Source organism: Zootoca vivipara, chromosome Z (assembly GCF_963506605.1).
Source record: "Zootoca vivipara chromosome Z, rZooViv1.1, whole genome shotgun sequence".
NCBI classification, from domain to species: Eukaryota; Metazoa; Chordata; class Lepidosauria; order Squamata; family Lacertidae; genus Zootoca; species Zootoca vivipara.
Window position 1 is genome coordinate 9,604,757 of NC_083294.1, and position 24,533 is coordinate 9,629,289.

General features: G+C 46.8%; 2 protein-coding genes across 6 annotated transcripts in view; one reads left to right on the top strand and one right to left on the bottom strand.

The window, feature by feature from the left end:
* The window catches only part of GARNL3 (GTPase activating Rap/RanGAP domain like 3), a 104,696-nt gene extending 97,513 nt beyond the window's left edge, over positions 1 to 7,183 (top strand). For all 4 annotated transcript variants that reach the window (XM_035113396.2, XM_035113399.2, XM_035113398.2 and 1 more), the window contains one exon: positions 1,189 to 7,183. In XM_035113396.2, coding sequence (XP_034969287.1) covers positions 1,189 to 1,342 — 154 coding nt within the window. In that variant the 3' untranslated portion in view covers positions 1,343 to 7,183. The remainder of the gene's footprint in view (positions 1 to 1,188) is intronic.
* A 1,492-nt stretch (positions 7,184 to 8,675) lies between these two features.
* SLC2A8 (solute carrier family 2 member 8) lies at positions 8,676 to 24,000 on the bottom strand. Of its 2 annotated transcripts, XM_035113395.2 has the most exons (11): positions 23,772 to 23,997; positions 20,450 to 20,611; positions 17,410 to 17,572; positions 16,371 to 16,577; positions 15,878 to 15,977; positions 15,158 to 15,369; positions 14,164 to 14,310; positions 13,807 to 13,915; positions 13,261 to 13,437; positions 11,631 to 11,776; positions 8,676 to 11,109 (listed from the first exon to the last, which is right to left on the bottom strand). In XM_035113395.2, the coding sequence occupies exons 2-11, from the start codon at positions 20,548 to 20,550 to the stop codon at positions 10,969 to 10,971; spliced, it is 1,503 nt and encodes a 500-aa protein (XP_034969286.2). In that variant the 5' UTR covers positions 20,551 to 20,611; positions 23,772 to 23,997; the 3' UTR covers positions 8,676 to 10,968. The 2 variants fall into 2 exon arrangements, with proteins under 2 accessions (XP_034969286.2, XP_060126371.1); XM_060270388.1 differs by lacking the exon at positions 16,371 to 16,577 and having other exon boundaries at positions 23,772 to 24,000.
* Between the last annotated feature and the right edge of the window lie 533 nt (positions 24,001 to 24,533).

Here is a 24,533-nt window from a genome sequence, read left to right on the forward strand (position 1 = left end):
GTAAAACCTGCCAGCAGCAAAGGGTGGGAGGCTTCTAATCACCACCGCCCCCATCCAAGGTCTTAATCCAAATCACACATAGCTAGGGCTGCATAAAGGAGAACTCTCCAGCTGCTTGAAGCAGTATGCTTTTGGACACGAGTTGCTGGGAATCGTAACTGGTGGAGAGTGCTGTTCTGCTTTTGGTCCCTCTAGGGCATCTGGTTGGCCATTGTGAGAACAGGATACTAGACTTGGTGGTCCTTTGGCCTGATTCAGGAGGGCTCTTCTTACCTTACATGTGCTACAAAATGTAGTTAAGACCACCAAGAGGATTAGGAAAATTCATGGAGGATAAGGCTATCAATGCCTACTAGCCACAATGGCTATGTTAGCCCTCCTCTGTCTGAGGCAGTCTGCCAGTTGCTGGGAACTGTAAAGGGGGGGGGGGGGGAGTGCCATCACAAAGTGGCTTCTGCAGGCAGCAAAAAAAAAAAAAAAAGTGCCGTATTCAGTGCCAGTAAGTACTGTCATGCATACAAGGATCCCAGGTTGAGTGTTTACTTAAAGCATTTCCCCCCAGTTCTTCAGAGATCAGCTTCCTCTTCCTTAGGTTTAAAAGACATGACATCAAAGGGAAAAGGGATGGGGAGGGTGGAGGGAGGGAAGCAATTCACCTCCCGTACTTAGCTGCGGGTTGGTTTAACCCTTTGTCAGTCCTCCCAATTTTTTAAAATCTCAAATCCATGTTGCACTAATCTCACATGACATCACTTCTCCAAGTTACTATATGTCTAACACAGGGTGACCCAACTTTTCATAGCAGGTGAACCACAAGAGTACTTTAACATGGAACCCACAGGCCACACACTGCCTTGTCGTAGGGTGTGTGTGAGAGAGAGAAAGAGCAAGGCCAAAATCTGACACACACTCAGCAGGGAAGGTGCTAATTGGGCTTTGGGAAGGAGGTGAGAGAGCTCTAGGATCCTGTCAGAGCCCTCATGCCTGCTTCTCTGGCTTTGGGAAGGCAACATGTGGGCTGTGGGAGGTGTCAAATGTTGAACTGCCCTGGTCTAGTATATGGGAGGAGCTGTATATGGTAGGAGAGAATAAACATTTGATCTGATGTGATCACAGGTTATGGATTTGGGGGAGGGTGTGAGGGGGGGTTGAATTGTTCTTGCTTGATTTCTGCCTTCCTCTCCACAGGCTCGTTGCATGCTCTTTCGAAAGCACTTCTGAAGAGCGCCACTTCTCCACCAGTTCAGACCCCGACACCACTACACGGGATGAGAGCCCCCAGTCCAGCAGCCCCTTTCAGCTTGGGGCTTCCTTCGACGAAGACATAATTGACTTGAAGTGAAGACAATCTGGACACAGCACTTGCACACCTTCCCTGACTCCCCCACCCCCCCATTTGTTATGACTCTCTAAACAGTATAGAAACATCACACTACACTTTCTGATAATTCTGGAATACAGAATGTATACATAGGCAATTGAGATCTAGAATGCCCAATATTTCCAGCTTATTCAGATGGAAAGGGCAGGTGGGACATAGCATATTTTATTTTTCTTGGTTGAATATTAGGGCACTCACCCCATTACAGGAATCTCAGCTGGTGGAGCAGATGCGTTTTAATCAGTTAATTGATTAAAGTGTATATGACTTAAATATTAGTTTTCAATTTAAAAAGGCTGTCCACATTTGGGGGAATCGGACAGCTTGCTATAAACTCCACAGTGACAGAAAGCTGGGAGATCCTCCTACCCCCCTCCCCAACACACTTTGTAGGAACATAGGGAGCCGCCGTATACCAGTTAAACCATTGGTCTATCTAGCTCAGTATCGTCTGCACTGAATAGCAGCAACTCTCCAGGGTTTCAGACTATGGTCATCCCAAATCCTACCTGGAGATGCCATTGAGTAGACCTGGCGCTTTCTGCAGGCAAAGCAGATTCTCCACCACTGAGCTACGGCTCTTCCGTAAGCCAGCAGGCTGTCCTGCAATAGGAACTTTGGCTGGGGGCACAAGTGGCCTCGGAGGAGGACCCACATCTCCTGCAAGAGGCGAGAGGGTGACATTTCCCCTTCTCGGTTTGTTGCAACAGCTTTATAAGTGGGAAGGAGATGGCCAAGGAGGGAAAAGCTCCACTCTCTCTCACATTGCTAAAGGGCTAGGAATGAGGAAGAGGGAAAGTTGGGTGCTGTACATCCCACTTCCCCAAAGCAGGATTTAGCTTCCAGGCTCCCCAGCTCCTCTTTTTCTCAAAGAGAAGCTCTCCGCCCTTCCTCTTCGTTCATCATGCTGCCCAGGAAGACTCACAAACAGCATCATCCCTCCATTTCTGAATGGTGCATCCATATGTCACAGCAGGCACCATCTCAGAATAGGCCCTCCCACCCACCCATGTGAAGGGGGTGGCCCTTCTATGCCCATCTGCAATTTTTAAGAAGTACTTAAATTAAAAATTATTAATTTAACAAAAAATAAAATCTGTTGCCCGGTTAGACTTTTTAATCAGTTCAATCTACTGTGATTAAACAGTGATCCTTATCTCTTCAGACTAGCATAGCAGGTATAGCCAGGGAAGGTTGTAGTGTTTTATATAACATCTTAAACCATTAATTTGCTCTGGTTCCCTCCCCGCACCCACTTGGCAATCTGGATACTTTATTTGGAGCAGCTGACAACAGATGTGAATGGCAAAACTCTTCCTCACATTCACAGCAAAAAAAAAAGGTTGGGATGATCAGACTGCAAATAAATTCTGTGCCCTCCAAAAGTATACTGTAAATCAGGCACCCCCAAACTTTGGCCCTCCAGATGTTTGGGACTACAATTCCCATCTTCCCCGACCACTGGTCCTGTTAGCTAGGGATCATGGGAGTTGTAGGCCAAAACATCTGGAGGGCTGCAGTTTGGGGGTGCCTGCTGTAAATGTTTTGAGTGAGCAGGCAACCCTCATCCTGGTCACAGGACTATTGACACATTTGCTGATTATCTAGAATGATTATCCACAGACACCAGGTAAGAGCTGCATTCCTGGGGTGTGGGGGATGCATTGAAGAGGAAACACTGCTCCAGGGCAGCATTTACACTCCTGCTTCTGCTGAATAGACTTTGGGGGGCATTTGTATTTCCAAAACCTGCCAAACCTCTTTAACAGGGAAAAGATTTATGTGCTTGCTGCATGGGAAGGGAAATCTCTCTCTCTCTCTCTCTCTCTCTCTCTCTCTCTCTCTCTCTCCCTCCCTCCCTCCCTCCCTTTCAGAAATCTCAGAGACAACGACCTGTCTTCCCTCTCACATTCCCCTTAGCTGTCCACATACTGCTGTTTTCTGAGAAGAAAATGGAAGTTGGATATAGAAAGAGCTGGTGCAGCATGGGAAAGACCCCTTGATGATAGTTCTCCGTCTGCAGAGTAGATGGTCCTGACACATGGGAGGTGTTGAACCCCAAAGGCCTTTGCCCCTCACTTACCTGCTCTTGATTCATTTTCTTCTTTTTATAAAGTTGCAGACACTGATTTATACAACTTCACACAAATCAACTTAAACTACCTGTCCTGCGAAGGATCCCATCTTGCTTCCATGGGGGGTGGGGTGGGGGAGCGGAGTCTTTCTTATGTACGTATGTATTTATTTATTTTCCTGCTGCTCTTAAAGCAACTGATCAATAAACGAAGCAATACTTTTAATTGACAATGCGCTTAGAAAAAGGACAGAATGGCTTGCCTTTGCCACAAAGCAGGGATTTTATGGCATGGCAATATGTGAGAGAGATTTCAGCTTGCCATGTGATAGAATGGTTAACTTTTCATTTTTAAAGAAAAACAGGTTTCTTGCAGGGCTTTTTTTTTAATGGCAAAGGGCATGTGTCTGCTTTGGGACTGGAAGTGGGTGGGTCTAGAAAGTGGTACTAGCAGGGCAGAGGAGTGAGATTCAGCTTGGTTCCTGCTTACAGATCTCGAAGTTGCACCTTCCGTTCTCCTACCTCCTTTGCCCACCAATATTCCATGAGTCCAGTCCCTCTGTCCCCTCTATTGCACAATTGCCTTATAGTATTTGCTAGTAGAACAGAGCACTTAATCCATCCTTGGTGAGATGCCTGTAACAATTAAAACAGTTCAACATTGTGCCCATTACACACAGGAGCCATGGCATCTACTGAAGGTGACAACATAGCTGTATAGCCTGCTCAAGTGTGTTCAGAAGCTGCATGACTTAACTTTTCAACTTGATGCTAGTGGACTGAGCCCTTAGCAAGGGAAAACCTTGCAGTTGCTGTTCAAATGAGATGGGGTGGGCAGGACCTCAAGGAACGCAATGTCATGTGTGTGCCCCCCATCCAAGCATCATAGCGCTTTGTGCATATTGACAGCCAGTCCCATTGTCAGTAGCAAATAAGATTGGTCACCTGTCACCTGTCACCTGTCTGAGCCTGACTAACAGACCTGCTGAGTCACAGATTCAGCACAATCCCTTCACTCAGAGCTCACTCACAGTAGGAAACTCATGATGGCTTAAGACAGGGGTCCCCAAACTAAGGCCCGGGGGCCGGATGCGGCCCAATTGCCTTCTCAATCCGGCCCCAGGTCGGTCTGGGAATCAGCATGTTTTTACATGAGTAGAATGTGTCCTTTTATTTAAAATGCATCTCTGGGTTATTTGTGGGGCCTGCCTGGTGTTTTTACATGAGTAGAATGTGTCCTTTTATTTAAAATGCATCTCTGGGTTATTTGTGGGGCATAGGAATTCGTTCATATTTTTTTTCAAAATATAGTCCGGCCCCCTACCAGGTCTGAGGGACAGTGGACCGGCCCCCTGCTGAAAAAGTTTGCTGACCCCTGGCTTAAGAACTGCGTGAGTGAAGAAGCCACACCTTTTACTGGCAGAAGGAGGCAGGGTGTCTCTTACCTAGAAGCTCTTAACTTGAGCTGACATGTGGATGACTCCTCCCTCCGCACATACAAGGGAGGAGAGTTAGGCAGAGCCTTGGACAGATTTGTGGAATCCCTACCAACAGAAGTGCTGTACATCTGAGTAGTTAGAGCACATACTGTAACTTTGCATGTGAAAGCACCCACCTTTTCTTAAATGAAAACAAAAGGCACTGGGAAACTTTAGGTGTTGGGGAACCTTTGGCCCTCTAGATGTCTTTGAACTACAGCTCTCATCAGCCCCAGCCAGTGTGGCCAGTGATCAGGGATGATGGAAGTTATAGTCCGTCAACAGCCGGAGGGCCAAAAATTCCCACCTCCTGCCTTAGACCTTGTTGGGCCCTTGATGGAGGAACTGAGAGTCTGGCTTGATGCCTCTGCTTAAATGAAGTCATTTTTTCCTATTTCCCTCCTTTGCCATTGTAGGCTACATCCTTGTCTCATTTCCAATTAGACTTTTTGTTTTTTGTTCCTGCACAAGAAATTTTAACTTGGGAGTTGGCACCACATCAAGTAGGTTCATGTCAACATCAAAGCGGCATCATCCCTTTCCAGCACCCTCATTCATCTTCCCACTGGCAATTCTGATCTCTCTAGTGCAAGCCCTGCATGCAAATGCACCACAGGGAATGCCCTCACTGCAGAGTGGATTTCATCCCAGCAGCAGCATTTGTTACAGATCAGAGCAGGGTAGGAAGGCACTACATCAGCTACGTGTTCCCCTAGGTGGTGGTAGCTCCCTATGAGAAAACCGCTTGGGTGGGGTCAGTGTATAAGATGTAGGCCAGTCCTATGGGCAGCTTCAGTGGCTTCGCACCTAGAAGGCTGTTTTACACCGAACTAGTCCATTGATCCCTCTAGTTCAGTATTATCTGCACCGACTAGCAGCAGTCTATGAGGGTTCCAGGCAATGACATTCCCAGCTGCAGACATTCTCGAGTTGCTAGGGTTTGAACTGTGAACATTCTGCATACAAAGTGTGTGTTCTAACAACAGAGCTCCAGCCCCTTAACAGCAAAGTAAGATTCTAGTCCTCATCATTTTGAACAAAGGGCTGAATTTAATAAGAACATCGGAAGCTGCCTTATCCCCAGTCAGCCCATTGGTCTATCTAGCTCACTGTTGTCTACACTGACTGGCAGTGGCTTTCCAGGCTTTCAGGAAGGTGTCCTTCCCAGGCCTGTCTGGAGAGGCCATTGGGGGTTCAACTTGTGTGTAAAGCAGATTCTCTACCACTGAGTGATTATGGCCCTTTGGGGCTTGGCTTGAAATAGTTGGGGGGCGTTAAAGTTCCTCCTGCATACCCCACTCCTCTGATACATTCCATAACTGAACATCTGGCATTTCCTTCTTTGTCTTTATGTAGCTACTGTATTTGTTTAGCATCTATTGCTTTTTCATTTGTTTGGTAACTAGGGAGTGCTAATGCTAGAATGTTGCTGATGAAACGTCTTTTTTGCTTTCTGGGCCTAGTTATCTATATGGTAGTTATCTATAGTTATCTATATGGTACCTGGAGATGGAGACATTTTGGGGGCCACAGCAACTTTTAATTGGAAGGTCACTAGCCTCCTCTAAACACTGTGGCCTCAATACAATCTGTGCATCTCTTCCCACTGCTCCCCTCCCTCCGAGAGTCAGTTCTCACAAGGACCATGCATTCACCTCTGGTTGCAGCCACTGGCTCACATGGATTTGTCTCTTTGTTTATCCATTTGTGCTTGAAATGTTTGATCATGCTTATAGGGCTGAGGGGAGAATATTGGTCCGCTTGCTGCTGTCACAACAGCCCCTACTTCCAGCTCGCAAGAAGTTCCAACTATTCCTAAGGGGGTGTTATATGTGCAGGTCTCCTACATGTACTCTGTTGCCATCCAATACATCTCATTGTTTTCTGACTACCAGTATATCTTTGTGTTTGCAAAGCACTCAGGCTTGTTCTCAAACATTAACTAGTGCAGATGATCTATACTTTTCTATCCGGTCTTCCTCCAAAAGAGCTGTCTCCAAAATAAATAAATAAAAGGCTGATTACAGTAGGTGCCCAGGTGATGCAACAGCATTAGCTGCCCCCAGACCATCTACTGTTGCCAAATTAAAATAGAAGTCTGTGATCTAATAGATCTCAAAACAAGGAACATCGTTTGCTAGAATAGTTGGCAAAGTTTGCCTCTTACAACCCAGTCCTTGTGGCACTAAAGGTCCTTGCCATGATTGTAGCATCTCTCTCTCTCTCTCTCTCTCTCTCTCTCTCTCTCTCTCACACACACACACACACACACACACTTTTGCATGTCTGTTCTGTATGTGCCATTTGACACTTGATGAACCCGAAGGTCCACACTTCCTTCCCCAACCACAACCCAGTGGCATTCTTGTGTGTCCAAGTGAACAGGATTTTATCTTTCTTTTTTTAAAAAAAGGGGTGTGTGGGGTGTTACTATTTTCTGCAGGTTTGGACTTCCTAATATTTATTATGTATTTCTCTTGCCAGACGGAAAGCACTCACAAATGCTAACGTTTGTATAAAAACAAATTTGTTGTCTACCCTGGTTGCTTGTCCCCCTCCCCCTTATAAAAAGCCCTCGAGCAGAATCCAGCACAACTCATGGTTGGCGACAAACAGCCTTCTTTGGCAAGGGAACTGACTTCTGAGTAAAGCTGCAGTTTTTGTGTGTGCGCGCGTGCACACAAACACCTGGGACCCCCTATCAAGTTATCGGGGTGGGGGATTCCTTTTTATGATGGGTTTCCTTAACCACTGCTGTTAGGAGACACCTGTGTGTGTAGGAGGGGTGATTTGCCTGAAATTGGGAGGATTCAATGGAGCTTGAAGATTTCATTAGGCACCCTAATCCCCTATTCTAGCAGTGACTGGGCTTTACTGCCAGGTCAACATGTGTAGGCACAATTAAGTCCGTCTGAATTCAGTGAAACTGGGCAGATCTGAGGTCTATGCAAGTTTCCTCAGAATTAATGGGAATCAGGCCTTGTTCCCTGGAAAGTGCGTTTCATGAATCCAGCCTTGCAATAGTCATAGGAAGCTGCCTTGTGCCGGGTCAGACCAGTAGGTCTACCTAGCTCAGTTGTGCCTGCATTTACTAGCAGCAGCAGCAGCCCAAGATTCTGGACAGGTTGCCTTCCAAGCACTACCTGGAGATGCCAGGCCTTGAGCCTAGCTCCGACCCTGAGCTACAGCCCTTTCCCATCCTCTGCATGTTTACTTGGAAACCGGTGCAAATGTGTTCCATCGAGCTTAGTCCTTAGGTCATCATCCATAAGGCTGCTGCTTTCGTCGCACCAAACTTTTGCTGGATCCTGTCCCTTGACTGTTATCTAGTGGGGTTTTGTACTTTTCACTGATTATGTACTGTTGGGCTGTGGCTTCCCCTCTTGTGAGTCTCAAAGTTTAAATTACCACCAAGTGTCTTAAACTCGATTGTATCGCCATTGTTTTTAAATGCTAAAGTAATAATGTATTATTTTTATTTTTATTATTGTTTTCCCTTTTTTGTGTTTTCAAATGTAGCCTGTAAAGAAAGAGAATCACAATACGAATATAATGGCAGAAATCTGTTCTAAAAGTTCCATAGACCACAGCTGTAAAATGAACTGTAGGGTTTTTCTTTTCTTTACTTCCTTGATATGTAATAAATATTTATGACATTTGGTCTCTTCTTCTACCCCGTTGGGGATGCATGTGTGTAACAAATGAGACAAACATAAGATAACAACCTGTGGTGTTGTCTATCACTCATGACACTGATATTTGGGGGGGGGGGGAGAGAAAGCAACCTTGTACACCTGCAAGTCTCATTGAATTGTGTGGGACTTGCTTTTGAGTAGACACATTCACAAGATCAGGCAGAAAGACTTAAAACAGGCATCCCCAAACTGCAGCCCTCCAGATGCTTTAGCCTACAACTCCCATGATCCCTAGCTAACAGGACCAGTGGTCAGGGAAGATGGGAATTGTAGTCCAAAACATCTGGAGGGCCGAAGTTTGGGGGTGCCTGACTTAAAACATGCCCCAGGCATGTGTCTGCTAGGTGTTGCTCACTAACAATGCAAGTTGTGGTTCAGCAGCATCTGAAAGGTCAAAAATTCCCCACACTTGACGAAAGAAAGGAAGGCAGGCTTCTTTGGGTGTATATATTGGGGGGGGGGAATCCTTTGCCACCAAATATTTCTTACTCAGTAGAAACATCTAAACCTCAAAACCATTTTCTAAAGTGCACCTTAAAAACAAAACCCCAAGTCATCTCTACTCTGTTTTAAAAGAAATGTAAAAAATAAGCATTATTAAGAAGGCAATTCGTAATAAAATACATAATAAATATCACATATTCTGGTTAACAATTTCACTAATGAATTGGTTAGATTGTGTCCAATATTTCAGTTCCTAGATACTGGGTGAGGGGGAATCCTCCAGTGTGTTCTTTCTACCACAAGCCCACAAAAACAGCCCACACACACACACACAATCATGCACGCCATTCTGCACCTTTCAAATTAAGGATGGCCAACTCAGTGCACACACAAGTGAAAAATGTGTCTAGAAGGAAATTTAAGAATAGATTTGAAAGTAGAAATTGTAATGAATTCTAACTGGGAGAGGGTAATGTGCATGAATCCCCACTCCTGACCAGGAAGCTCCCTCCCTCGCCCCCATAAACTCAACATCCTGGAAAACTAGTTGATGAGCAGAAGTTTACATTCTGGCCAAAATATGGGACAGTAGACCTCCCTAGTTTTGTCGCTTGGTGTTATTTATGGCACTCAACATTTACTGAACATAAATAAAACAAAGATGATTTGCCCAAAGAATCAGATGGAATTCAATATACAGTATTGGTTTATTCCACATAGCACCATATCCTTGAACCTTTATTCCACAAAACAAGATTAGAAGTCTGGAAACGAAGACTTTGGAACCTTACTAGCAGAACTGGGTCCAATCCCTACCCACCCCACCACATGATATTAGATGGAGTCACCTTGGGGCAGAGATTGACATGAAATGTAATCATGGGAATGAGATTTATTATTTCCCAGTTACAGCACTACTAACCTGAACAGGACTCAAGAACCAGAGAGGGGGAATAGTGGGCAGCAGTATGCTGAACCCATTCATTTTAAAAAAAATCATCCCGTGTGATTGCCAAAGTTTGACGTTTCATGTGCAAATCAGAACCTTTGGCTGCTTTAAACCCCTCTGCATTAAAATCTACACCTATCATGGAAAGAACTGGTAGTATACCACTTCAGACAGCATGGGTGCATCTCATTTTAAAATACTGCTGTTTGTGTGAGAAACCTTGGGGGTGCAAAATAGTCTGGTGACGTTGGCTAAGCCAAACCCTGTTTCCTCTTTTGCTAGGCTTTTTGTGCACGCTGTGTGCATTGCTCATTGTGCCTTTTCAGGACTCTCTGACTCACTCCTCTACACCTGTAGAGTAAGCCCAGTTTACACAGAATTAGGAGGTAGTTCCAAGGTGAGAGATTTCTAGACACAGAGAGAAAGGAAGTGACAGCAGAGAGGGGTGGTGATGGCAGAGAGAGGAAGGGGTTGAGCCCAGGGGAGAGGGCACCCACTTATGGCTCCGGCCCCACCTACTAACAGGATGACCCTCCTATCAGGTTACACACACACCCGGAGGTATACAGTCCTCAGCAGAAGAAGAAAAGGCTGGCCACACAGAACATGGCCAACGAACAGAGAAAAGCAATGTTTTGTTCTAAACCAATTCTTAATCACCTTGTTATAGACGTCAGAAAACCGAACAATGCCTGCCATTCTGTGATACTGTATGTGGTGCTGTAATATTGAAAAGTAGTAGGTCATTGCCCCACACAAAATGAACCTGCCTTTCATCTTGCCCACACCTTCTGCACCCCATGCAGTTCTCTGGACCCAGTTGAACCTGGTGAAGACTTTACATTCGTGCAAATCTCTGAAGAATAGTTGGGTCCCACCAGCCATCACCATCCACACCTTCAGTCCAAGACCAAGGGGAAAAGTTTTCCCACTAAGATTGCAAACAGCTAATGTGATCTTTGGAAGTAGGCCTCTATCTCTTCTAGGCTTTTTCCTCTTGTTTCAGGAACGCAGAGTATGGTAAAAAGTACGTTGGAGAAACACATGGCACAAAACAACCAGAAAGTACCATGAGGCGTCAGGAAGACCTGGGGCAGAAGAGAAAGAGATGTCTGATTAAGAACCAGAAGCAGTACCAAGGTGGTTGAGCTGTACTCTTGGGTTGGCAAATGGAGCAGGTGTGTGGAACCTTTGGCTTCTAGGTGTAGATGAACGACAACTTACATTATCCCTGGCCATCAGCCACACTTGCTGGGGCTCATGGGAGTTGTACTTAAGCAACATCCAGAGGGCCAAAGGTTCCCCATGCCCAACATAAGAGAATGTTTTCTCGTCCAGAATATTTCTGCATGCAGAAACCTAGCATGTCTGTAGTAACTACAGACACAGTAAGCATGAGAGCTCTGTCACAAAAGCAGCTAAGACTACTAGTCCTTCCACTGGCTACGTCACAGCGTGGTTACCGCTTTTCACTCTAGCAGGATCCTTGCATATGGTAGGCAAAAAGAACCCAACAACCCATTTTTGCCACTGGCATGTGGCCGCCAGAAGGTTGCTGAAAAGGCCACGGTTCCCACTCCTGCTGTAAACCATTCTGGTCCTTGCTTACCATGAGGTCATGAAACTCCTTGGTAATCAGAAAAGCCATGAGCCAATTTGTTAAGACACAGGCACCACCGGCTACGCCTCGAGCTCGGAGAGGGAATATTTCAGACATCAACAGCCATGGGATCGGGCCCCAGCCCAAGGCAAAGCCTGCAGGTTGCAGAGGAAGGAGAAAGCGAACTCATTCACAGCACAGTTAGTAGAGGTTTCCTTGAACTGAGCAGGGTCAGTAATGAACAGGCAACCCTGATTAGAAACCAGAAAGATACAACTAGTACAAGACTGATAGCAGGGACTGTATTATCGATTTTCATAAGCTGTCCTGGGAGCCTTTTGGATGAAGAGCATGGTAAACACACTTGAAAATAATAATAATGCAAAGGTTACTTTTAAGAGGTCGACTTGAGTGAGGCAGGAGTTCTTTGCCCAGGACTGGCATCAGGGGATAGCCATTGCTTGGCAAGTATCTAAGATCACACCCCAGCAGGTATCCAACAACCCCCATAGCCACCCAACCTTGCTGCTCTCCTTCCTGTTTGCCTCTTCCTGTTTGCCTGCCCTTCTCCAAGTCAGCAAGCAGTGATGGTAAGGAGGAGAGGTGTCCGCCACCACTCACACAATATGTTGTCTCATTCTGAGCAGTAGTGCAGCTCAATGCAAGCAAACAGCCAGCAGCAATAGCAACGTGGAGGAGGTTGTGCTACCCAGAGAGAGGGGCTCCCTCAACAGCATCTTCAAAAGAGCCCCTGTCAGGCCCAGGGGTCAAATGCGGCCCTTCAGGCCCCTCCACCTAGCTTTCAAGACCCCAGGAACCACACCCTCCTTGCATACTTTTGCCTGGCTGGAATGTGTCATTGAACTCAGATCATGCCACTTGCTTGCCTGGAAGAAGAGTTTGGATTTGATATCCCACTTTATCACTACCCGAAGGACTCTCAAAGTGGCTAACATTCTCCTTTCCCTTCCTCCCCCACAACAAACACTCTGTGAGGTGAGTGGGACTGAGAGACTTCAAAGAAGTGTGGCTAGCCCAAGGTGACTAGCCCAGCAGCTGCATGTGGAGGAGCAGAGATGCGAACCCGGTTCCCCAGATTATGAGTCTACCACTCGTAACCACTACACCACACTGGATGGAGTATAGAGAGGGGTGTCTGAATCTGTGTGTAGAAACCAGCCTATTGTAAAACTGAACATGTGTTGTTCTGGCCCCACCCACCACCAGCACATGACCCTTGCAGAACGCTGCCCAAAAAGAAACGTGACCCTCTGATTGAAGAAAGGTTCCCTACCCCTAAGGTCTATGCTCCACAAGCACTAGGCTACCAATAAGCAGGCCATTAATCTGACCTCAAAAAAGCTGGACTCCAGTGAAGGAGGAGGAATCAAGGGCTTTGTTGTGATCAAACAGGACTCCTCTGACATGTGTATTTCCTGTGTCTGCATCACCAGCTGCTACTGCAGCAGAGAGAGCATTCTGGTGTGGGAAGCATCCATGTAGTCAAAGCATACTCGACCTTTACTACATGGCTGGGAAACTCCTCAGGGCACCAAAAGGCCCAGGATTCTCTGGGCCTATGGATCTATATAGACCAGCTTTTGTGGGTACAGCAACCACAGCAAAAGTGCCCACTAACCCATGACGAAGAGGCCCAGGCTCAATACCGCCAACCACGCAAGGTGGTGCTCTTCTTCCACAACAGCAGCACTCAGAGGGGAGCTTGGTGAGTTGGCGTGGGAGGAGTTGATGGGGACTGGGAGAGCCATTTTGCAATAGATCGCGAAGATGGCAGCACTGACAGCCATAATGAACCCTGGGAAAGATGAGATAAAAAGTTAACAGAACACCTATTTATACTGTTTGGGAACAAGAGTGTATGTAACAAGAGCTGTGCTGGATCAGACCAATGGACCACCTAGTCCAGCATCCTTCGCCTCAGAGAGAGACAGTCCTGTCAGGGTATACTGGGGATTGAACCTGGAACCTCCTGCATGCAAAGCAGATAGGCCAGTGGTTGGATAAGGCCCTAAGGCTAGCTATTTCAAACACATAAAAGGATACCTTGCTGGACATCCAACACCAGAAAATTTTATCCAGCTGTTCATGGTGTTCCACATTAAATTAACTTGCAAAGGCACAGAATCCTACACTTCACACTGGAAGGATAGCTTTTCTGCAATACCTGATACAACCAGAAGGACTTTTCGACCTTTTCTATCAATAATAAGAGCAGCCACAGCAGTGAAAAAGACTTGGATGGATCCCACAATGATAGAAGCAGCACCACTCTCCTGAAAACACACAACAGCAAGAAATAAATAAAAATCTTAAATATTTGAAAATGTGTGATGCAGCAGCAAAGTAAAGCTAATGCTATTCTAGGCTGCATCAACAGAAGATCAAGGGAAGTCATAGTACCACTCTATTGTGCCTTAGTCAGACCACACTTGGAATACCATGTCCAATTCTGGGCGTTTCACCAAGATATGAATGGGTATGGCTGCATCCAAGGTGTCAAGAGGACAGAGGAGCCCCCCACCTTGAATTTGGCTTCTTCAAAGATGGTTTCCGCGTAAAACATTATGGCGTTGATCCCCGACACTTGCTGGAAGAACATCATGGCGATACCAATGAGGAATGGCTTGTAAATGGCTGGATTCTTAAACTCTGCCAAACTCAGCTCCTCCTGCAAAGGAAGATGTGGACAGTGTTTCAGTGTTGAGGGGCAACTGTACCCCTCAGGGGTCTGAGGTAGAGATCCCAGCACCCTGGCTGCATATGCCAGGGGCTGAACTAGGAATCCCGGCCCATGAGGAGATCCAATTTGGCCAGCTGGGCCATTTCCCCAAAAAACCATGCCCACCTGCCCATCAGCTGGTGTCAATCCCGCTGGGTACTGTTTTGCCAGCACGTTCCCTGCAGGGAAACGTGAGCAAAACAAACCCCTGCAGGATTACACCCTTCACTCATCAGCTGGGGAGCAGAGAGTTCAGCGCTGGCAGTTGCTGCTTCACCACTATGTTCCCCGCAGGGAGAAACACGATGACAAAGCAGATCCCTACAAAGAGAAGGGTTGGACCTTCCTCACTCATCAGCTGCTGAGCAGCAAGTTCAATCCTGCTGGCTGGCCACAGGGAATGCAAAGCGGCAAAGCAGACCTCACCCCAGCCCCAGCCCCCACCCTGCAGATCAGCTGTGACAGGTGGACATGACTGTAAGTGGCTGTACCAGGCCACCCACTGTTGTATCTGCAAAACGTCTGCTGATTCCCGTGCAGTTCCAGCAAGGGGTTGCCTACTGAGCAGTTCAGCAGCAGAGGAAGAGAATGTCAGGGGGCAGTTAGTGTCTGCCATATTATACCAGGAGGAGCAGATGGCAAACACTTCAGGCTTCCAACCTCCTCCCCTGAAAAGCCTAAAGCTGGAAAGAGCTGAGCTAGCAGGGGGAAGTGGCAGGTCCATTCTCCTGCCACCTTTCCCACCCTTGCAACCCAAGAACGTGCCTGGTTTCAGTATGGTTCCGGTTCCACTTACCTGTCCTTCGGCGTTCACTTCAATCTCCCTGCATTCCCACTCATGGTCCACCAGGGGGCCCCTCAGGAACTGCAGAGCAGCAATGGCCTCTGGCCGCTGATTCCGGCTCAGCAGGAAGCGAGGCGTTTCGGGCATGAAAGCCACAAGTCCCAGCATAAAGCACGGTGGGACGGAACACAGTACGGCCAGCCAGCGCCAGTCCAGCCCTGTGCCTGAGGGAGGAGACCCAAAAGCAGAGCCATTCTTAGGGGCAAGGAATAAAGGACACTTGCCAGCTTTTGTAACGCCCAGAGGGCTAAATGCAAGCTGGTGCACATTATAGCTGCAAACAGCCCCCCCCCCACCATTCAAGTGATGTATTCCGTTAAGACAGAGTGCCTGTTGGTGCCTGTGTTGGGTGAGGAAAACTTGAGAAATGAATGCAGATATTGCCTTTGTACATTCTCACACACCAACTCTCTACCCATCACCCAGGCAAGCAAGAGGCATGATCAGAATTCAAAGACACTTTCCACCCAAGCAAAAATGCTCAAAGGTATGAAGGCAGGCAGTCATGCCCTCTCCTTTCAAGGTATTCCACTCCCTCTCCCCACTCAATTTGCCACAACATTCTGTGGCAACGCCACCCACAGGTGTTGGTTGGTGAACTTGTATCCCACGATGATGTGTGCAAGAGAAAATGTGCAAACCCATGAACACAACAGAGCCACGTGGGTGTACCTGCTATATAAGCTCCCAATATGCCAGTCACCACCATCAGCTGAACGCACGATCCTAGCATCCCTCGAACTTTGGAGTGGGCTATTTCGGAAATATATACCTACAGCGTGGACAAAGGGGGAAAGGAGTCTTGTTCAAGTCATACAGAGAAAAAGGTTATATTTTATTTGTTTTTGCATTTTCAGAATTTTGCATTTTTTTCAATAAAACAAGAAAAAAGAGAGAGGGGCCAATAATGTACCCCTGTTTTTCTTATAGAATCAAGGCAATCAGAGGCAGATGTATGTAGATACAGGTGACAAAATCAGAATCAAGTACTGAAATTCCCTCATTAGGCCTCTGGGCCTGAAATTCCCCATCCCTGTTATTAGATAATACTGAGCTAGATGAGTCAATGGTCTCCAACTCAGCAAAATGCAGCTTCTGGCATTCAGCAGATGGCTCTCTTTCCACCAAACTGCAATGAGAAAGGACAGTGCAGGCCATCTCTTACCGGGACCACCAAGGATGTTACCCCACTGGCCAAGCCATTCAGTATCCGGCCCACATAAAGCATCCAGACATTTTGAGCTGAGATTATGATTGTGAAGCCAAAAACGTATGGGATGGCACACAGCATCAGGGTAAGCTTCCGGCCAAATTTATCCACGACATATCCCCCCAGAATCCCGCCTGCTGCAGCACCCAACGTTACGACAGACTGCAAAAGAAAAAGAAAAAGGAACTGACTCTCACAGCTGAACCGTTCCTGACTGTAGATTCCTGCCCCTTTTGAGCACATTAACTAACCCAAGATTTGGTGTATACAATGATGGCACAATATAAATGACATTCATATCTGACCTGTCCTGCAAGGTGTTTGGAGGCAACACACACCTCTCCCCTGCTCTGTATAAGGTGACTTCCTATGTTACTGTTTGATTCAGCAAGAACTATTGAGGACTAGAATCCTACTTTATTTTTAAGGGAGGGGGGCCCTAGCTCCATGGTGGGACATCAGCTTTGCATGCTCATGGTCCCACATTCTATCACCAGGCATCTCCAAGTTGGACTGTGAGGGAATTTCTGCCTAAAACCCTGGAAAGCGGCTGACAGTCAGTGTAGACAGTACTAAGCTAGATGAACCAAGGTACTGATTTGGTAGAAGGCAGTTTCCTATGCACCGCCTTCAGGTAGAGATTCTGGAGAGCTGCTGACATTCAAGAGTGCTGGACTAGATGGACGAATGCTCTGACTCAATAAACCTTCCTATGTCTCTATACTCTGGCACAAGTCAATAAGCATTTATTTTCCACCCCATATTATCAAACCAACAGAAGAACACAGGAAGCTGCCTTATATAAAGTCATTTCACAGGGGTTCATCAGTGCTGTCAACACTGCCGTGCAGCAGGTCTCCAGGGTATTAGGAAGGGACAATTCCAGCCCTACCTGAAGATGCTGGAGAATGAACCTAGGCTCTTCCTGCACGCAAAGGAGATGCTCTGCCACTGAAGTATTGCCCTACCTTTGTTTGTGGAGCAGAAGACTTACCCCAAACCAAGATGCTTGAATGTCTCCCAACCTTAATTCCGGGTTGCTAACTTTCTTTAGGCTCGGAATAGCCGGTGAACTGTAGCCAAGAACAAATCCAAAGCTTAGTGGTCCCAGCACAGCAGCAAACGTAGCCAGGAAGAGATTCTGATTTTGGACCTTGCTGCACAAGAAGCAAAAAATGAAAAATGTGGGGAGGAGACACACACACAAACCACCACCCTTTCTTGCAGGCCATGCAGCTCAGCAGACACCTGAAAACATCACACGCTTTTGTTTCAGATCTTTCAATTGCAGATGCAGATGTATTAGTGCTTCCGCTGACCCTTCCTTTTGAAAGAAACTGTTTAAGAACATAAGAACAGTCTGCTGGATCAGGCCAATGGTCCACCTATTCCAGCATCCTGTTCTCACAGCGACCAATCAGATGTCCTTGGGAAGCACACAAGCAAGACCTGAGTACCACAGTGTTCTCTCTAGCTGTGATTCCCAGCAACTGGCATTCAGAGGCATGTGACAGTGGAGGAAGAACGTATAGCTACTGCAGCTGGTAGCCACAGATAGCCACAGCCTTCATGAATTTGTCCGATCCTCTTTTAAAGCCATCCAAGTTGGTGGCCATCACTACTTCTATTTAGTTCAGCACCCAAACACACAAATATTTAAGCATGCCGGAAACTGCCTTATACCAAGTCAGACCATTACACTGACTGGCAGCTGGCCTCCAGGGATTGAGATGGGGGACACATCCCAGTTCCACCAAGGGGCATTGCCAGAGTTAAAGGACTAATTCCTACCAGGCAAAAATATTATGGGTGCGAAGCAGGGCTGGGAGGGGTGGGGGACATATGGCCAGAGAATAGTTCAAGAATAGTTCCAAGGGCCAAATGAAAAGGCCACATTCCCCAGCCCTTGTGCAAGACACTAGAAAGGGACGTGCTGTGTGGCTCCCACTCAATTATCAAGGCACAGCTGTGGCAATAAGATGTGATTAGGGAAAACTGATAACTGATAACGTCTTCTCTATTGGTGATACTGTCTCCCAGCAGATAAAAAGTTACCACTGTGGCGGGAAGGTAAATGGAGTTTCCATGCGCTCTGGCACTCGTCACGGTCTTCCTTGCATCAGTAGCAGTTTAGTCATGCTAGCCACATGACCCGGAAATCTGTCTGTGGACAAATGCCAGCTCCCTCGGCCTGAAAAGCAAGATGAGTGCTGCACCCCATAGTCGCCTTAGACTGGACTTAACCATCCAGAGGTCCTTTACCTTTACCTTTTACTGTCTCCCAATAGGTCCCATTCGTAAAGCTGGTTCAGTAAATGGCTGTAAAGGGGCCCCTGACCATCAGGTCCAGTCATGTCCGACTCTGGGGTTGTGGCGCTCATCTCGCTCTATAGGCCGAGGGAGCCGACGTTTGTCCGCAGACAGCTTCCAGGTCATGTGGCCAGCATGACAAAGCTGCTTCTGGCGAACCAGAGTAGCGCACAGAAACGCTGTTTACCTTCCCGCTGGAGCGGTCCCTATTTATCTACTTGCACTTTGATGTGCTTTCGAACTGCTAGGTGGGCAGGAGCTGGGACCGAGCAACGGGAGCTCACCCTGTTGCAGGGATTCGAACCGCCGACCTTCTGATCAGCAAGCCCTAGACTCTGTGGTGTAACCCACAGCGCCACCTGAAATGGCTTTAAAAGCTTAGACAAATTCACAAGCCTATAAATGGCTACTGGCCAAAAAGACAATGTTCTGCCTCCACTGTCAGAGGCAGTCTGCCTCTGAATACAAGGTGCTGGAAACTGCAGGAGGGGAGAGTTGCTGCTATATTCACATTCAGCTATCACACAAAACAATGATAGGGTCTTCAAATGGAGATGACTGACCAGCATCTTGGGATTGTGGTAGAAAACTCAGTGAAAACACCAAAAAAGAAAAACAGCAACCAGATGTTGCAGCATGGAGTGTTCCAGCCAGACATGCCCTTTTCATGGATTATCCATTCCATTTCCTCACTTCCTGAATCTCTCTCCCAGCAGTCAGCATTCCACAGATACCAAGCATGCTCAGTCGTCACTGGCCTGCTTTTGAAAGAGTTTCCCTCCCTTGGGACCCTGCCCTTCCCCCCCCCCCCCGGCCACTAAACACTCCCCCTCCAAGCCTGCTGTTATCTTGTGTACAAATGGTGCCATTTGGGCTGTGCAAGGATAGGCATGCCTGAACATTAGAAATAGCTCAGATTATGTATTTAGAAGAAAAGTCCTCTTGTTCCAAGATTCTCAATCAGATTTGGAAAACCTCTCAGGATGATTCTGTTGAGCCAACAATTCAGAATCTGGCAAGCAGAGACGTCATTCATCCAACTCCATTACAAACAGCTGATACAGTGTGAGGGCAAAGGGGCAGAGGCTGACTATTGGACTTTTAGATAACCAACATGAGGACCTTTTCTTCTTTGTCCCTCAGTCCATATTTGGCAAAGCCTTATATGCCTGGCCGGCAGTGCATAACTAGAACAATTGTGTTTTGTTTTCCAAAAACAGGACATTTGCATTTAAAAAAAAAACCAAAAGCAACTGTACAAAAAGCAAGAACCCCAAAGTACATGGTGTAATCTGGAGAGAGTACCAAACTCTCAAAGACTTAAGCACAACTATTAACTGTTTCTTGATGTTGTGCTCATTGGATAGCCACTCCTCACCCTCTCTCTTAGCTTAACCTATCCCCCTAGGGGTTGCTGTGAGGATAAAATGGGAGGGGCTTTTATGGTGGGGGCAAACCATGGACTGCATGCAGTGTTAGTCCTACTCAGAATACACCAACTGGAAATTAGTGAACATGTCTAATTTTGCAGGGTCTGCTCTGTGTAGAGTTTAGCTGGGTACAACCGAATGTGGATCACTTTGAGCTTCTTGGAGAAAAGGCAGGGGATAAATGAGATGAATTGCCCACTGGGTCTGCCCACCCACCTACCCCCTAACTGTTTCACACATGCAGAAAATTTATTCCCCACTCCTCTCTCCCAGAAGTCAGATAAATACACATACCTCAGATAGATCTCCAGCTGAGAGGGTCTTTGAGCAGGCAGTTCTGTCTCCACCTCAGTACTCAAAAGGGGTCTGGTTTCTTCAGATGCCATATCTCCCATTGGTGGCAAAGGAGAATGCAATTCTGCCCAGTAAATGATGTCTGTTCCTTAGCCCTGAAGACTTTAAAATAGAAACAAAAATAGAGAAGGGGGAGATGAAGATCATAAGCAAGAAGTAGCAAATGAAAGTCTTGTGACCTATTTAGCTTCCTCAACCATACTGTACATTGCTGCCTTCACTTTTGAAAGTGAGACCTAACTGCAGCTGGCCAGGAGGGGGAACTGCAACAAAACTTTGTAGCGTGAACTGCTCTTGTTCAGAGTTCCAGCCAGCCAGCCATGCCCTCTTCCAGGGGACTCCATTTCCTTGCCTCTCATTCCCATGTTTTCCATCTCAACACACTCAGCATTCTATGAATCCTGAGCATGTTCAAGACTTCAGTGGGCTAGGTTTTGTTACAGGGAGGCCAGGGGGTTCCTCAGAGCCTATAGATACCTCCCTCTTGTATGAGTGGATGGTACCATTTTGGCAATGTAAGGATTGGCACTCTGAGAACTGAGAACACCATAACCATCAATGATCCAAAAATAACAGTGGGAAACTACTGTTAATAGACACAACGGAAAGGGACCCAGGTGGCGCTGTGGTTAAACCACAGAGCCTAGGGCTTGCTGATCAGAAGGTCAGCGGTTCAAATCCCTGTGACGGGGTGAGCTCCCGTTGCTTGGTCCCAGCTCCTGCCAACCTAGCAGTTCGAAAGCACGTCAAAATGCAAGTAGATAAATAGGAACCGCTACAGCAGGAAGGTAAACGGCGTTTCCGTGTGCTGCTCTGGTTTGCCAGAAGCGGCTTTGTCATGCTGGCCACATGACCCGGAAGCTATACGCCGGCTCCCTCGGCCAATAATGCGAGATGAGCGCGGAAACCCAGAGTCAGTCACGACTGGACCTAATGGTCAGGGGTCCCTTTACCTTTACCTTAAGGATTGGCACTCTGAGAACTGAGAACACCATAACCATCAATGATCCAAAAATAACAGTGGGAAACTACTGTTAATAGACCCAACGGAAAGGTCTCAAAGAAGCCAGGAAGGCTTTCACTTTATAAAAAGCTCTTTCATCAGGCTGGGTGTGAAGCAAAAAGTATAGGACACTGTTGCTGGGCAGGATTGTGGGGCACTGTCCTGACTCCCATCCAACACATGCAAGCAGAGGCTCTTACTTGGCTCAGCAGCAGACGCAAGACTTGGGAGTCACGATTCAGAAGTTCAGGAGCAGAGCAAGTTATTCAAAACTGGATGGAAGCACCAAAAATGTTCCAAGAAGTTTCTACACTGTGCCTGTCAAACCATTGTGCCCTCACCTGAGAGACTATCTTGCCTTGTGATGATGTTGGAACTGCAAATGTGCATTCTGTTGGGGTATGTGGATCTGTTACCATTTATAAAGGCAGAACCTGATCCTAGAGGGCAAGGCAGCACCCTCCTGCTCAGGGTCTTGTTCAGTCACTGCCATCTCCTGTTCAGCCTCCCTAGCTTTCATTGATGCTTCTTGTTCTGCAGCAAGGTTGGAAGAAAGAGCTGGAATACCTGCTTCCCCTTCCACAGCAACTGAACTTGGGGTGGAAAGGAAAGGTACTCCTCCTCCTCCAGCCCAGATTATCCCACTTCAGCCCCCTCCCCCATTTATTCCTACTTCATCAGAACATGCCAACTGAATCCCAGGTCTTATGACATCCTCTCCAGACTGGTACTTTTTGTTTTGTTTTTGCGGCAGGTGGGTGTATTCTGCAACATGTCATTGAATAGAGCATTAGTGCTGGAATCCATACTAGATTATCCACACACCAGAGCATTTCATTAGTTTTCTGCAATGCTTTTTCACTGTTACTACTTTACTGCCATCTATAGGGGAACTACAGCACAATAAAAGCTGCAACTGCAAAAAAGCCCCTCTCCTCCTGAACATTTGTGGTATGAAAAATTATCAGATTTCAGCAGGAAGCTAGCAGGACATGCACATGCCCAAAACAGTATGGGAAACGGGATCATGTATAACTTCTCTCATACCATCATGAGTACAAATCACAAGGAATGCAGAATAAAAAAGGACATCTAGAGGCGCCCCATAATGAGAATACTTGGTACAGTTTCAGCTGCTCCATCTCAAAAAGGTTATTGAAGAGTATCAAGCAATCCAGAAAGGTTGGAAAAAGTGGCTAGGTGTGATGGCGTCATAGAAAAGGCACTCTGTATTTGTTCAATCACATGCTTTCCTGTGCAGCATCAGATTTGAGCCAGAGAAATCTAGGAGCAAATCCATGCTCTGCCAGCAAACTAATGGGGATCACTTTGTGCCAGCCTCCCTCTAATCTGGGTCATCCAAGAACAACTGGACAGTCACCACCTGCCTGAACACCTTACCCCAAAAGGTAACACTTGTAACTGGCCCTGAAGCTGGAACAATTTCCAAGATCTAGGGAAATTTATTTGGGAGTGGCCTCACAACCACCATCTTCAAGGCAGTTGGGGTCGCTCCCTCTCGTGACAAGCTATGACTCAATTCGTGATCTTTGCTGATCACCACTCTTTTGCATGGGCAGCTTCCCCTCCCCCCCCCACATCAAGTAAAACAATGGAAATAACTGACGAATCACGTCGGTTCTGCCCCACCCAACAAAAGCCCTGACTACACCCATGCTCTTCTGCCCTGTAGCCTATTACAGTATTAGGCAAGAGGGATGGGCTGAGTAAACAAGCAGCCAGCCTGAAAAGTACTGCAGTTCAAAAACGCAGAGGGAGCATTTGCTGAGGGAGACCGAACAGTCAGAGAACCCCACAAAGGAAGACACACGTCCCTCACTGGCACAAAAGGGAGTGGTCAAACAGGCACTATTATTTCTCTCTGGCACCACACAGGCGCTATTAACCATATCTGTAGTGCTCTTCTTGGGAGTCGTCTCACAATCTAACACCACCAACACGCCCAACGCACAAAACTTGTTTCACCAGAGAAGTCGTGGGACAGGTCCCAGGATCAGTCTCCAACTTCTTTAGTAGCAGGCCTAGGAAGACCCCTCCCCAAGACCCCTGTGGAAGTACAGAATGTGACGCTAGACTGATAAAATAGCCTAGGACGGGAGGACCGGACAGCTTGGCAAAAAGCGTGCAAAATGAAGGAACTTAGGAGAGAGAATGAATTAAAATCTAGTTGAAGTAGGGTGGAAGCGGGATAATGTAAGGAAAAAAAATTGGGGGAGGCTTTGGGCGGCGCAAACTCACCTTCCCTTCCCGTCCAAGGACTAAAGCGTCGCTCTTCACCTCCAAATCAAAGCCGGCAACTACAATCTTGAGAATCAACTGCAAGGCGGAACTAAACAGTTGGGACCACGTTTTCACGGTAGAGAGGAAAATAACAACGGACCAGAAACTAAAACGATTAAATCCTTTCCCTCATGTGATTGTACTTCCGGCTTGGCCTCTCTTTTGCCCTGGAGGGAGAAAGTAAATAACAACTCTTTGACTCTAAAAAAAAAAAAATCCTTCCAGTAGCACCTTAGAGACCAAATAAGTTTGTCATAGGTATGAGCTTTCGTGTGCATGCACACTTCTTCAGATAGTGTACACTGAAACAGTACACTGAAACAGAAGTCACCAGTCCCTTCTGTATAGTCAGAGGGTGGGGAGGGGTATTTACTCAGAAGTAATAAGACAGCTACTTTGAGATCTTGTATAGAATGTCCTGGGAGATTGAAGTGTTCTACTGGTTTCTCTATCTTGTGATTCCTGATGTCAGATTTATGTCCATTTATCCTTTGGCGTAGGGTTTGACTCTCAGACATAGGAAAATAAGGAGCCACACATCTCAACAATGTACAATGGCAACTCCCGTTCTCAATTTCAACTGGTTTTCCAATGCTGTAAAGAGACCCAAGAGACGGAGAGCCGTCGGTGTCTAAATTCGAGAGACTTTGCAGCAGGTGCAAGAGAATCATGTCCAACGGTGTCACCCTTCACATTTTATATCGGTGGTTCAGAAAATGC

Bases quoted from the DNA above. Each gene is read 5' to 3' on its own strand.
- SLC2A8 (XM_035113395.2), bottom strand. From the start codon at position 20,550: ATGGGAGATATGGCATCTGAAGAAACCAGACCCCTTTTGAGTACTGAG. The intron at 17,573-20,449 runs GTATGTGTATTT...CTTCTTGTGCAG, and splicing joins CAGCTGGAGATCTATCTGAG to CAAGGTCCAAAATCAGAATC. The intron at 13,438-13,806 runs GTATTGCAGAAA...CATCTTTCCCAG, and splicing joins AGTCCTTCTGGTTGTATCAG to GGTTCATTATGGCTGTCAGT.